The sequence below is a fragment of the Curcuma longa genome, chromosome 3, assembly GCF_044706935.1.
Source record: "Curcuma longa cultivar G26 ecotype Majalengka, Jawa Barat chromosome 3, ITB_CL_G26_1.1, whole genome shotgun sequence".
NCBI lineage: Eukaryota > Viridiplantae > Streptophyta > Magnoliopsida > Zingiberales > Zingiberaceae > Curcuma > Curcuma longa.
The window spans coordinates 2,914,407-2,927,570 of NC_133863.1; the positions used below are offsets into that span (position 1 = coordinate 2,914,407).

Below are 13,164 nucleotides of genomic sequence, written 5' to 3' on the forward strand. Positions count from 1 at the left end.
AATTGCGGGAGGAGTGCCATTCGCCGCACCACCACCACCACATAAACTTCTTTATTTACTTATTTATACATCAACGCCACCGCGTAATCCTGCGGAAGCAGAGTGATTTTGTCTTGTTATGGATCCCTGTTAAGAAAAAAAAAACATATTTGAAATCTGCATGATCTCACCTAATTGATCTCATGATCATCTATAAAAAAAATAAATTAAAAAATTATAATTAATCATTACAAAAATGATATTGCATTGACTTCATTGATATTTGACCTTTGCCACTATAATGAGTCTGTTCCATAGTAACAAACTAAGATGAGGCCATGTCATCATTTTTCCACTGTCTAAATGTATTGTTCGGCCGGGTTGACACGATGGTAAATGGATGGATGAATTTTTCAAATAATGAAGGTTCATGTTCAAATAATAAATTTTGATGAGATTTATATATTATTGGACAATGAGATCTTAACTACAAGTAACGTAACTAAAGTTTATAAAGGATATGAAGATTCAAAGGAAAGAAATCACATTCAAACAGAGAAACTTATATGTTTATCATTGACTTTTGAGTAATAATTCAGTAATGATAATAATATCAAAGAAAAAAGATGTTAGATTTCTAACAATTTAAGCTTAAAAATTTTGCCTTCAAAGAAAATAATGAGTTAGATCGTTAACCTTGTGATATTATGTAAAACAGTGAAACTAATGTAAAAAGATTAATGAGAAATCAAAATCACAGTCAAAAGTCAATTAGGGTTTTAATTTCAATCATGAATGTGTGAGAGAAAGTAAAGGACTACATTAGGAGTATTATAGGAATATGATCTTTCCTAATGTAGTCCTTTACTTTCTCTCACACATTCATGATTGAAATTAAAACCCTAATTGACTTTTGACTGTGATTTTGATTTCTCATTAATCTTTTTCACATTAGTTTCACTGTTTTACATAATATCACAAGGTTAACGATCTAACTCATTATTTTCTTTGAAGGCAAAATTTTAAGCTTAAGACCAAGAAATCTAACATCTTTTTCTTTGAATATATTATCATTCTTGAATTATACTCAAAAGTCAATGATAAATATATAAGTTTCTCTGTTTGAATGTGATTTCTTTCCTTTGAATCTTCATATCCTCTATAAACTTTAGTTACGTTACTTGTAGTTAAGATCTCATTGTCCAATAATATATAAATCTCATCAAAATTTATTATTTGAGCATGAACCTTCATTATTTGAAAAATTCTTCCATCCATTTACCATCGTGTCAACCCGGCCGAACAATACATTTAGACAGTGGAAAAATGATGACATGGCCTCATCTTAGCAACGTGAGGGATTTACAATAAAGCTTTGGGCGTCCATGAAATTTGTTACTCATTATAGTGGCAAAGGTCAAATATCGATGAAGTCAATGCAATATCATTTTTGTAATGATTAATTATAATTTTTTAATTTATTTTTTTTATAGATGATCTTGAGATCAATTAGGTAAGATCATGCAGATTTCAAATATGTTTTTTTTTTCTTAACAGGGATCCATAACAAGACAAATCACTCTGCTTCCGCAGGAATCGCGGTGGCGTTGATGTATAAATAAGTAAATAAAGAAGTTTATGTGGTGGTGGTGGTGCGGCGAATGGCACTCCTCCCGCAATTATTGGGCGATAACAACCTGCCACGTGGGTGGGTGCCAGTGATTGTTGCCTGTCAGTTACCCGCCACCAGGTGTGTCCCACGTGAACCAGGACAGGACATGGCCATCCCATAGCCGACATCTGTCAGGACGGACATTAATAACCAAAATCGAAAAATCAGTTCCAACGAAAATTTTAATTTAATCAATTTAAATTCACTCATAAATAAATATAATTTTTAATTTTAATTTAGATATACACATGTTACAGTCGTGAGTCGACCGAGACACGGCCGAGTCGAGTCAACCATCCGGGGACAGTCGGCTGGAACATTAGGGCCCGGATCCAGGTCCCGGGGTAACCGCCCAGAAGGTCTCCATCCAAACCCGACGGCCCGGTGGGCCCGCCGAGGAGACGAATAATCTCACCGGGCCGACTCCCAGATGATCCGAGTGGGTGGCATACCCGACTCACCGACGCCCAGATAATCCGACTGAGCAGCATACCCGACTCGAGCAGAGCACCCGACTCGACCCAAGGAGTCGGGGCCGAATCGTACCTTCTGTCACTGACCACTCCCTCTCTTGTCCTACTGACCACTCCATCTGACAAACACGCCGCTGGGTATGGCCACGCGCCGTCTAGACGTACTCCACTGTCAGCAGTGTACTTCCTCATTAAAGACAGCACCCCTCTCAGGTACGGAGAGTACCTTCAAGGTAAGGTTCACCTTGCTTTGCCCGTGGTACGGCCCGACTCTCCCTTATATAAGGCGAGCCCCTGTGAAGGGGCCAGGTACGCTCACAGTTCCTCACTTCTTAGATTCTCGTTTTCTCTTCTGCTACCGCTGACTTAAGCGTCGATCATGTCGTCGGTCCCACCGACCGTCATATTCACGGTGTCTGTGTTTGCAGGCCTCCGCGATCGTCCTATATAAAAAAGTGTCTTTATTATTTCCTTGATTTTTTTTAATTTAAAAGGATACTCGTCCTAATCTATTTTTAATTATTCCAATTCAAATTAATATCCTTCAAATAATTTTTTTAAGAAGGCCTAGAATTATAGATGCAAATTAATATCTTCCAATTAGTCAAAATCATGTGGAGAATGATTTGGGCAAATCATTAAGCACTTTGTTGCATCTTAGTCTATGTAGTTAATGTATCAAGTACCCAAGGAAGAAGGGCATCGACTTGACTTCAATCACCTAAGGAATTCTTTAATTACTCGGTTAACCAATAATCAGATTTAATTAACATTTTCCCCTCCTAGTAGGATTTTAATATTTCTTTTGTTACAAATCAAATTATATTTGTACGTTGAGTAAGCATATAAAAAAATTAACATCTCTAATTTTCTTTTCAATAAAAAAAATTAACTTCAAGAGCACACTTGCTCTTTGGAATATTGTTGATCTAACTCTAACACACTCCTGTTTTATTTGGTTGTCAAAATATATAGTCCTTGGATTTTTAGCTGTATCTATAATAATTTTTTTCCATTTCCTTTTCCTTTTCCTCAAGACACTAGTGGACGAGAGGGAGAGAGTTATTATACTCAAACATGATAGATGATTTGATCACTCATCTATTGATTATAATTCTCTATATATCGCACTAAACTTTTAAAATTGAAAAAAAAACTAATTTTGCAAATTAATAAATAAATCCTAAGGTAAAATCCAATCAAATTCAACAATTCCACTAGCAGAATGATTGGGCTGGTAAACAGCTACTTGAATTTAATGATTAGCCATATATGGATAGCAATCGAGCAAAGAAGCTGGAGTCCAGGCATGCTTGAGGCAATGAATTAAGAGAATCTGTCCCCACACATCATAAAGTAGCACAAGCATTTCTTCTACTCACAAGCATTAATTATATTCCTTGAATCATCTAACAGCTACGATTAAATAAGTTTATTGTAGCAAAAAAGAAAGAAAATCATTAATTGTGAAGGTAATATATAGTCACAAAAAGCCACACCACTGCTTTTGTCAAAATGAATGAATGTCCAGATCATTTGATCCAGTAGTTTAGTGCTGCAATGTGGTTGGTAGAATCAGAAAAAGATTAGCAGGAAAAGAAGGAACACAAGCGAGGACTTAATTTCTGTTCAATTATCATATTATATTATTATGCTTGACAGCTTTTCAGTTTTGAAGGTTATATTCTTTTATATATTTTGGTGTGTTAGATTAACCTACAATAGAACTCCCTAATAATGAACTGAATTGTATTCCATTAAAACCAAAAAGCCTTTCCTGATTATTTCTTGAGCAAATTATCAGAAAACGAGAGTAAAATGTCGTCACATATAAAATTTTTAATGGTTTTAAGAGTAAGAAACTGAGACTGTTTGTCGTCCTCACTGAACTCCTTGCTGCCGCATTTAATCGTTTCCGATAGCGTTGAAGCTTGAATTGCTTGTGTTCCCAGAACATACATAATGTCGTCCTTGACATCATCGATTGGTGACTGTGAAGCAGATTTATTGTTGATAACATAATTTTTATTGTCCACCTTGAGACATAATTGAAGATAAATTTATTTTTTATTGTGGGATTGCATAGGACCTTGAAATAGCTGATTCTATTTTTCTTTTCTGCACTTAAGGCTATCGTTAGATCTTTCTGCGTGGACATTAAGGTGAATTTGGCTTGGCTGGAACAACCTGCCTTCTAATTAGTGGAGGATTTGGCCGGTCAACTTTTCTGCATTTTACCAGTAGTAGGACGGTTACGCGGATGGGTAAGCCAGAGGGTGATCTAATTAATCATCTGTTTGGTGATTCCAAGTTGCAGCACAATCACATGCATCGCTTCTTATGGCCGTCGTCATCACGATGATGGAGATAAGAGACGATTTAAAAGCGCATTGATATCGCCATTAGACAAAGAGGAAGAACAAAGCGAGAGAGAGTGAGAGAGATGGATGGGCAGCTATTCATTTGAGAGAGCGACAGATCAGAGCCCGTTTTGGATCTTACCGAGTCCTAGTTCCGAGGAAGCGAGAATGGGGGAGGAGGCGGAACAGTCGTCGGTTGAGGCCCCGGAAGAAGTCGAAGAGGGGGAGGATGTCCAATGGGGGTGTGGTTGGAGGGAGGAGGAGCCGTGGCCTCGGAGGTCCGGCGGAGGGGTGACGCTCGAGGGATACTTGGACGCCGGGGACGGTGGCGAGGGGGCCGACGGCGTTTTGAGGACGAAGAGCCTGACGGACGAGGACTTGGAGGAGCTCAAGGGGTGCCTCGACCTGGGGTTCGGGTTCAACTACGAGGAGATTCCCGAGCTCTACAACACGCTTCCGGCGCTGGAGCTCTGCTACTCCATGAGCCAGAGGTTCTTGGACGAGCAGCAGCAGAACCGCTCGCTGGATCGCTCGTCGTCGGGCGAGTCCATGGATCTTTGTCCATCGGCAACGCCTCCTCCCATAGCCAACTGGAAGATATCCAGCCCAGGTAGAACTTCGTTCTTGTGCCACTCCATCGCCTAAATGAGCCAATAACTTGATTTTGGTTTCCCCTGTTATGAAAAGGAACAGTGCTTAATTGCCATAGCTACTTGATTTTGCTCCGGGTTGCGAAATGACAATAGGAAAGAAATAACTTCTGCTGCTTCATATTCTTTTGGCTTTAAAAGTATCTGGGAAGCTTTTGCTTATCCTAAAAATTTCTTCTTCTTTTTTTGTTTCGACATGAATGTAAAGTCAGCTGCGAATTTGATTCATTAGCCATTGCTCAACCTCATCTATTCCAGTTTTTATTTCTGTTATCAGGAGACGATCCAGATGAAGTTAAAGCTAGACTCAAGTATTGGGCACAAACAGTAGCGTGCACTATCAGATTATGCAACTAAGGAAGACTCCATCTTTTTTCCGCTACTTCTGGTTATCTGAAGAACTAACCATCAAATTGGAGGCGATTGCGAGTCTTCTATGCTGAAGTGAGTTCTGTGTTGCCATTTTCCATCTCGAAGCCGTAGGATTGCCTGAAAACTTGCCGGGGAGAGAGATAGAGAGAGAGAGCTGTCAAAATCACAAAAAGAGAAAAAGAAAAATGGCATAGAAGGCAGAAAGACTGAGACGGGGAGCAGAACTGGTAACTGAGATGAATGTTATGAGGTTTGATCCCCAGGCTAACACCATATTCGACTGCAGTTTCCATGAAAAGAACAAATTTGTGTATGATAATGCATTAGATGAGAATAAAAGTCTTCTTGTTCCCATTTATTAGACTTGTGCAACTTAAGTGCATTATTTGATTTTGAAATGCATCAGCTTTACTCTTATTTTCAGTACAATTATACAAATACAACGAAAAGGGAAAGAAAGAGCACTGATCATCGTTTTCCTTCATTCACTCACCATGCATGCTTGCAAATAAAGGGAAAAATAGTATCGAACTGCTCAAGTAGCGTTTATTTGGAGTTTTTTGGAATCGATTGAGATGGTATTGGTATTTATCATGTCGTTGATCACCGTCACAATGAATGTGAAGGACGGCGACATGTAATCCGTGATCCAGTGATTGCATTAAACTATGCTGCTCACCATGGATTGGTTAGACCTACTAAGCTTATTTTTAAAATATATAAAATAAATTTAGAATATATAAAAATAAAAATATTTTTTTATTAGACTTGACCGTGGACTATACTCGGTACAATTCAGACCATGCCTGACATAATCCAAATTATACCCACCCTAGATCGGACAATGCTTGAGTCAGCCTGGTCTGGATTGGCCCAGCCAACCCACAGTTCGGGCTAGGCCCAATATAATACAGTGTAATTTTTTAAAGATCACATCATACTAGGAACAATCTAAACTGGGGCGTGTCAAGAGTGACTCGGCCCGATCTAGAGATAATGAATAACGAAATGAAAATTCGAATGTAATTATTTTAATTTCCCCTGGTTTTGTGGTCGTTACATGGTTCGGGATGATTCCAAGGCGAGGAGGACTCGTGCCCTGTCTGGCGACGCGAATCTTTCCAAATTGGATCGAAGGCACCCAGCACATGAACTCGCCCATGGGACTCTCTTCCCTGCTCCCTTCCCAGCCTCCTCCAGCTACTCTGCTTTGTTCCTCGATCCACTCTCGCCGCTCCTTCCTCTGGTTCCCTTCTCCATGGCTGAGCTCGAGGTCTCTAACCCCACAGCATCCCTTACCGTTCGTGTTGCCTCCACGCCGTGGGCCTTCCGTTCGCAAGCCCACGGTGCGCACCGCCGTGGTCGCACTCGCCTCCGCCGGAGACTCCGCGGCGAAGGCGCTCCGGAAGATCCTTGAGACTCCCGGAATCCACCAGGGCCCAGCCTGCTTCGATGCCCTCAGCGCTAGGCTCGTGGAGAGAGCAGGTTTCCAATTTTCTTTCATGAGCGGTATGTGTCTCATCCCGCGCTTCGTTGGCCCCTTTCCAGTTCGAAGCTCATTGTATGGCAATGAAGGATTTCTGGATATTGATTACTGTTCAACTTCTCTGCTTTGGTGTGTTAGAATCATTGTTGCCGAACCTGTATCGTTATAAAACATGTTATCTTGGATGAAGCTCTTTAAAGTGTTAGAGTTCGCCTTCTGCTAGCTCAAGTGGTAGAGAATCCTTTTATGTAGCTCAAGTGGTATACACCTTTACAATCCAAGGATCACTGCTTGACTCAACCAATGAGATTTTACAAGCTTAGCGAGCCTGCCTGACATTATACAAGATTTCACTCGCAAGGATTCTCACAACTCCCCAAAGTAATGAAATGAAAGCAAAGGGAGAGTGCAATTTACTTAGAACTTGAGATGTTGAAGCCTTCAACCTTTGTCTAAGTTCTTGAATTCATTTAGGCACTTGAGCACTATAAGTACAAGAGATTCAAGATTGTTTTCGTGCAATTTTAACACTCAAAATCTCTTTAAGAGAGCTTATATATAAGCCCTTCAACAAATCACTTCTGGTCACATCCAGTCGACTGGATATTCAAATGCAACCCTTGGATGACAACACTATATCGCTAGTTGATCTGAAATTGCCTCTAATCAATTACTTAAATCTTCAGTTGATTGATAGTCTAACTAGATGTTGTTACTTGAACAAAATTATTGTGTTTGCTCAAGTCAGTTGATTGCTGCATCAACAACTCAGTTTCATCAAGTCATCAAGCTCCACGAACTCCATGTGTAATCTTTAGTTGAATGTCACAACTATCTGCATATTAGACGCACATATCAAACTAGAAAATGCTCCTAACTTAAACAATATTGCCAATACATCAAAACAGTGTGTGGTTATGGCCAACCACAAGGAAACATTGTTTGCCCAACAGTTTTTTGTGGAATTGAATATGCACTCTAACATCATTGCTATTAGCTGCAGTGTTTCATTGTATGCTGTGCATTTTCCAGGTTTTTCAGTTATTCATTGCAGTGTTCCATTGTTTACGGTGCATTTTCCAGGTTTTTCAGTTTCAGCTGCTCGTTTGGGGTTGCCTGATGTTGGTCTTATATCTTATGGGGAAATGGTTGATCAAGGACGGCAAATCACTCAAGCCGTATCAATTCCTGTGATTGGCGATGGAGACAATGGTTATGGGAACACTATGAATGTTAAAAGAACAGTAAAAGGGTTTATTCAAGCTGGCTTTGCAGGAATAATGATTGAAGACCAGGTATATTTGATGAATATAATCTTATAGTGATTAGAGACTATTTTTTTCAGGAATCTCCCATAAAAAATGAAAAATTGTTAGTTATTCTGATGGCAGTAATAGTTGAAGTAAATCAAACCAAAATATGTCAATGACACATGAAGTAGTGTCATTCAGTTAATTATATCAGATACCTTTGTATTACCAAATTATTGTTCAATTTTGATAGTTCTCATCCATTTTCAACTAGGTTGTTATAATCTCTGAAATCTTGTTTCTGTTGTCAGTTACTTCTTTGGGATTCCACGAAAATGAGGATTTCCAATAGTTAAATAAGTTAGTGATATAATATTGTCTTGCCATCTGCTGATATTTGTTATTTTTAAGGTATCACCAAAAGCCTGTGGCCATACTCGTGGAAGGAAGGTAGTATCCAGGGAGGAAGCAGTTATGCGCATAAAAGCAGCTATTGATGCACGGAGAGAGTGTGGATCTGATATTGTTATAGTAGCACGGACTGATTCTCGCCAAGCTGTATCTTTAGAGGAATCACTAAGGAGGTCAAGAGCCTTTGCTGATGTTGGAGCTGATGTGTTGTTCATTGATGCACTGGCTTCTAGGGAGGAGATGAAGGCTTTGTGCGACATATCTCCTTTGCTTCCAAAAATGGTATTAAACTTTGTGCAATGTCTACAATAACATTTGAGTATGAGAAACTCATGGTCATTCATCTAGAAAAAAAATGACATGCTCGTATCACAAGGTATGTTGCATGTGCATGTGGGCTTATTTATGAGAGAACACTAAGGTACCTTTCCAGAATGTTAGATTATATCTTCATCTAATTGTCCACTTGTTTGCAGAAAGTTAAAATACTTTTACCCCTAGCATGAAGACTTTATCTTAATAGGAATTAATTTTGATCATTGTGGCATCGCTTGGTTTGTTTTTGTTACATTTTGATGGGATTTTTCTTGTAGCTTATCTTTATCTTATTCCATACTGTTTCTTTTTGCTTGTGAAAAAAAAAATCCTGGTGCTTCATCAGGCTGAGAAGCATAGTTAAATCTGTCTTGTGAGTATAATAGAAGTGGTTACTGTATTATAACTTATTTTGTCTTTCTTTCAAATGCCTTTGATATCTTAATTACCAGACTTGCATACAGTACTTTATCCTAAATCTAATGACTAGGAGTGAAGCTAACCAAAGTATGCTTAATTATGTAGTCACTAAGAGCCAACTATTGAATCCTGAATTATCTTGGAAATTCTTTCTATTAATGTAGTAGAATAACTACCTCATAGAAGTCTCAGATGTTGTAGTGATGAATTGAATCTAACTCATTCACTTAGATTTTCTTCATGTAACCTTGACAACAATGATCAACAGCTCTGAAATCAATGGTGACTTTTATGAAATATGATATTTTATTGTTATAATGTTACTTCGTATCTACCAATATTCTTCACTTCTCTTTTTTCTTTTGTTTTTCCGAGCGTACATCCGAAAATGTCATTACTGCTGATACAATTTATGAACCTTTATTTGTTCTTGACTGTCTCTAACACAATGAGACGCAAAAGGGTAATTAATAAAGAAACATTGTCCTTGCACCCTCATGTGATTTATTGTCCCTGTTTCTATGATTTCATTTGAAACTTAATTGATTTTGTAAATATTACTATATAAATACTAGGATTTTCAGGACAATCCAGCACATTCCTCCCCTGTTTGGTTTGCAGGATTAGTACTGAATTTTGTACAGGAGAACCGTTGATGTAGCTTGAAGTTAAATTTATAGTAATTTTCTAGTCTTTGTTAAAAGGCAAATGAATTGCTACTAGTTTCTACTTTCTAGTAAACTTGAATCTTCTTTAGGAGCACAGAAATGGTTAGATAAAATTATCTTCCCCAATTCTCAGGCCAGCATGCTTGAAGGTGGGGGAAAACTCCTATATTGAATCCTGTTGAACTTGAACAACTTGGTTTCAGAATCGTGATCTACCCATTATCTTTGATTGGTGTATCAATCCGAGCAATGGAGGTACTTTTTAAAGATGTGAATAGTCTAATGTTGTTTTCTTTCTGGTATTTCTAAATTTGCTAATAATAAGCATCTTTCTAATAATATGGCCCTTTTCATAATAAGCATCCCTTTTGTCTTATATGATTTCACAAGAACATTACTTATGTTTGTCGCTTCTAGCATCCCTTCTTCCTTCCACAATATTCTCGTGAATTCAATGCTATCTTCCTCCCCTAACCTTCATCATCCTTTCTTCTGCATTAGCAACATGAATCTACTTACATCCCTTTAATGTCAAATAGAACTATGGTCATTTAGATATTTTCTAATTGTGTTTAAGTGTTCTTTTTCCTCTTTCCTCTCTAATAATTAATTTATATGAGATTCTGGAGTCTTTTGTAAAACCATCATGTGCCCTTAGGCTAGAAGAGAGTTTTATAAGATTTGGCACAACAAACTATAAATGGATGTGTAAGATTATTTGAAAGGGTTAAAATAAAATACATCACTACAAATGAAGAAACATGTTAAGATGGAAAGTCTGTCGCTATTTAATTACTTCATTCCATGATCATTATGCCTATGAATTTCTTATTGTTACCAATAAAAACTCTGGTTAGATTTTAAGAGTTGCTTCAAACACCAAGTTCACAATAGAATGTCAAATGATCTAACCAAGAGTTATTAGCATCATATATCGGTGTTAAAAGGACATAAAGCTAGCCCTTCATGTAAACATGTACTCCATTAGCTGCTAGCCACGCTCCTATGTTTTTTTCCTTTGAAGTTTTATTCTCAATCAGTAGAATTTTATGAACAAATAGATAAAGGTTAAGATTACCAATTTTTTCTCCTGATTTTTTTCTATTAAAACTAATTACTACAGGGTTTAGGACTAATTTGTTTTAACAAATAGAACATTTGTGTTTAACTCAATCACAGACAGGTAAAGATACCAGCAAAGGATGGTATGCTGATAAGGCATAATGAATGCTTGATCAGTTATTTTGGTCTTTACACAATTTCCTTTCAATAAGTTTTTACTTTGACACCTTGTTCTTATTCTGGCTTCATTTTCCTTCTCATGTTGCACTGGGGAGTTGATGCATTGTCCATTTGATAAGTGTTGCTAATTTACCATTGTTCTGGCTGCTTAGTATGTGGTTGTTGCCAAAATTCAATTATTTGCTTCTAAATTATGTCTTCATAATCATTCAGAAAAGTTTGCTCAAACATAATTAATCAATTTGAACTGTCAATTAGCCACGAAGCTGTTTTCTATTTTTCAACCGAAGCATTCAGCAAGTGAATTTGCAGGATGCACTTACTGCTATAAAAAGTGGCCGTGTCCCACCCCCTGTAAGCTTGCCATCATTCGATGAAATTAAAGATACACTAGGCTTCAACAACTACTATGAAGAAGAAAAGAGATATAGTATCAATCCTGTTCAGCCATCCTATCAAATAGGTCATCACTGAATTTCAAATTCATATATCAACGTATTTTTCATAAGAACCCTCTGACTGTTTTTTTAGGCACAGAATATTCCCCTCGAACTACTACTGGTTACAGTACAAAGCTGACAACTCAAGAAGGACCTCAGAGAAATGAAAGAACAGACAACTTGAATGAACCAGTTGTTGAAGTGGTAACTCCAAATGTTTATGATAATTACAGTTTAGGCTATTCAAGGAGTCGTCAATCTGGAATATGGTCCCGTACACTTAGATTGAAGATTACGGGGAGGGATGGACTCGAGAGGCTTGATGTCAGAATACCGGTATTTTTTTTTATCATTATTATCTAACTTCCACTACATGCAAACTGCTTGTTCCATTTCTAATTGGCTAAAACATGCATTAGTAAATATTTTAAGTGGATGATTCTTGCTCATTTCTGTCTCACTAGGTATTGACTTTAAGAAGTTAGTGGCTTAACTGCAAGCACAACATGCACAAAATTGCACATAAACAAACATTTTACATATCCATTTCCACTACCAAACCGTTGTGTTTAATGCTTATGAACAAGTTTATATTTTACAAGAGAAAGACGCGTCAAATATATTTTATCAAATCGTTACAGATTATCTCTGATCAAATACTTTGTCATCTGGTTACAGGCAGGTTTCTTGGAAGGTATGGCAAGAGTGATACCAGGTACTGTAATCTTGACTTCTTACGTCGCAAAGTTTTCAGATAGACCAGAAGTTACTAGTGAAATTTGTGTTCCATTCGGTAGGCTTGGGAGGTATTGATATCATGCAAATGTTGGAGGATGCTTCTGTTGATGGTGGCGCTGAAAGCGGTAAAATATTGCTAGATTTCAACGATGCCATTGGAGACAGGATTCAAGTGTTCGTGGAATGAATGCATGTAGCATTGCAACTCAAATATCAGCAATCACTTTTCTGCGAAATTTTCACAATTGTCAATATCACAGTCATTATACTCCTAAAATTAACAGCGGGCTGCTAATTTTATAAAGTGCATCTGAAGGCTATGAGCGTTCTATCTTCTCCTATCCTACCCTCACCCCGGGCCTCTCCAAGATTGTTCCATGCGAAAATAAATCATGGAGAACTTTATCCAGTACAATAGCCCTTTGTATGGGGTCAGTGAACCTATAAGCCATTCTGCACATATTGCAAATTGATTTCATGACCTATTACAACATTTTTTTTTTCTGTAAAGGTAGAATCCGCCACTTTATTGGCGGTTTATCTCTATGATCAGAAGGTAAATGAGAAATCAGTACCATCGAGGCTGATCCTATTTACAATTGGTTCATAGGAATATTAGCATCTGAATAAAATGTCATTGATCAACAAGTAGAAATTTCTAAACACTTTTTCTCCACTTTGTTTTTTT

At 37.7% G+C, this 13,164-nt stretch overlaps 1 protein-coding gene and 1 pseudogene across 1 annotated transcript; both read left to right on the forward strand.

Moving 5' to 3' along the window:
- Positions 1–4,571: 4,571 nt before the first annotated feature.
- LOC141824096 (uncharacterized) lies at positions 4,572–5,491 on the forward strand. Its single transcript, XM_074711331.1, has 2 exons — positions 4,572–5,094; positions 5,412–5,491. Exons 1-2 carry the CDS (start codon positions 4,572–4,574, stop codon positions 5,489–5,491), a joined length of 603 nt encoding a protein of 200 aa, XP_074567432.1.
- Positions 5,492–6,633: 1,142 nt separating this feature from the next.
- LOC141824519 (uncharacterized) lies at positions 6,634–12,963 on the forward strand (annotated as a pseudogene).
- The last annotated feature ends 201 nt before the right edge of the window (positions 12,964–13,164 follow it).

Excerpts from the sequence above, each read along its gene's own strand:
- LOC141824096 (XM_074711331.1), top strand. The coding sequence starts at position 4,572 with ATGGGCAGCTATTCATTTGAGAGAGCGACAGATCAGAGCCCGTTTTGG. Across the intron at positions 5,095-5,411 it reads CTGGAAGATATCCAGCCCAG|GAGACGATCCAGATGAAGTT; the intron begins GTAGAACTTCGT and ends TTCTGTTATCAG.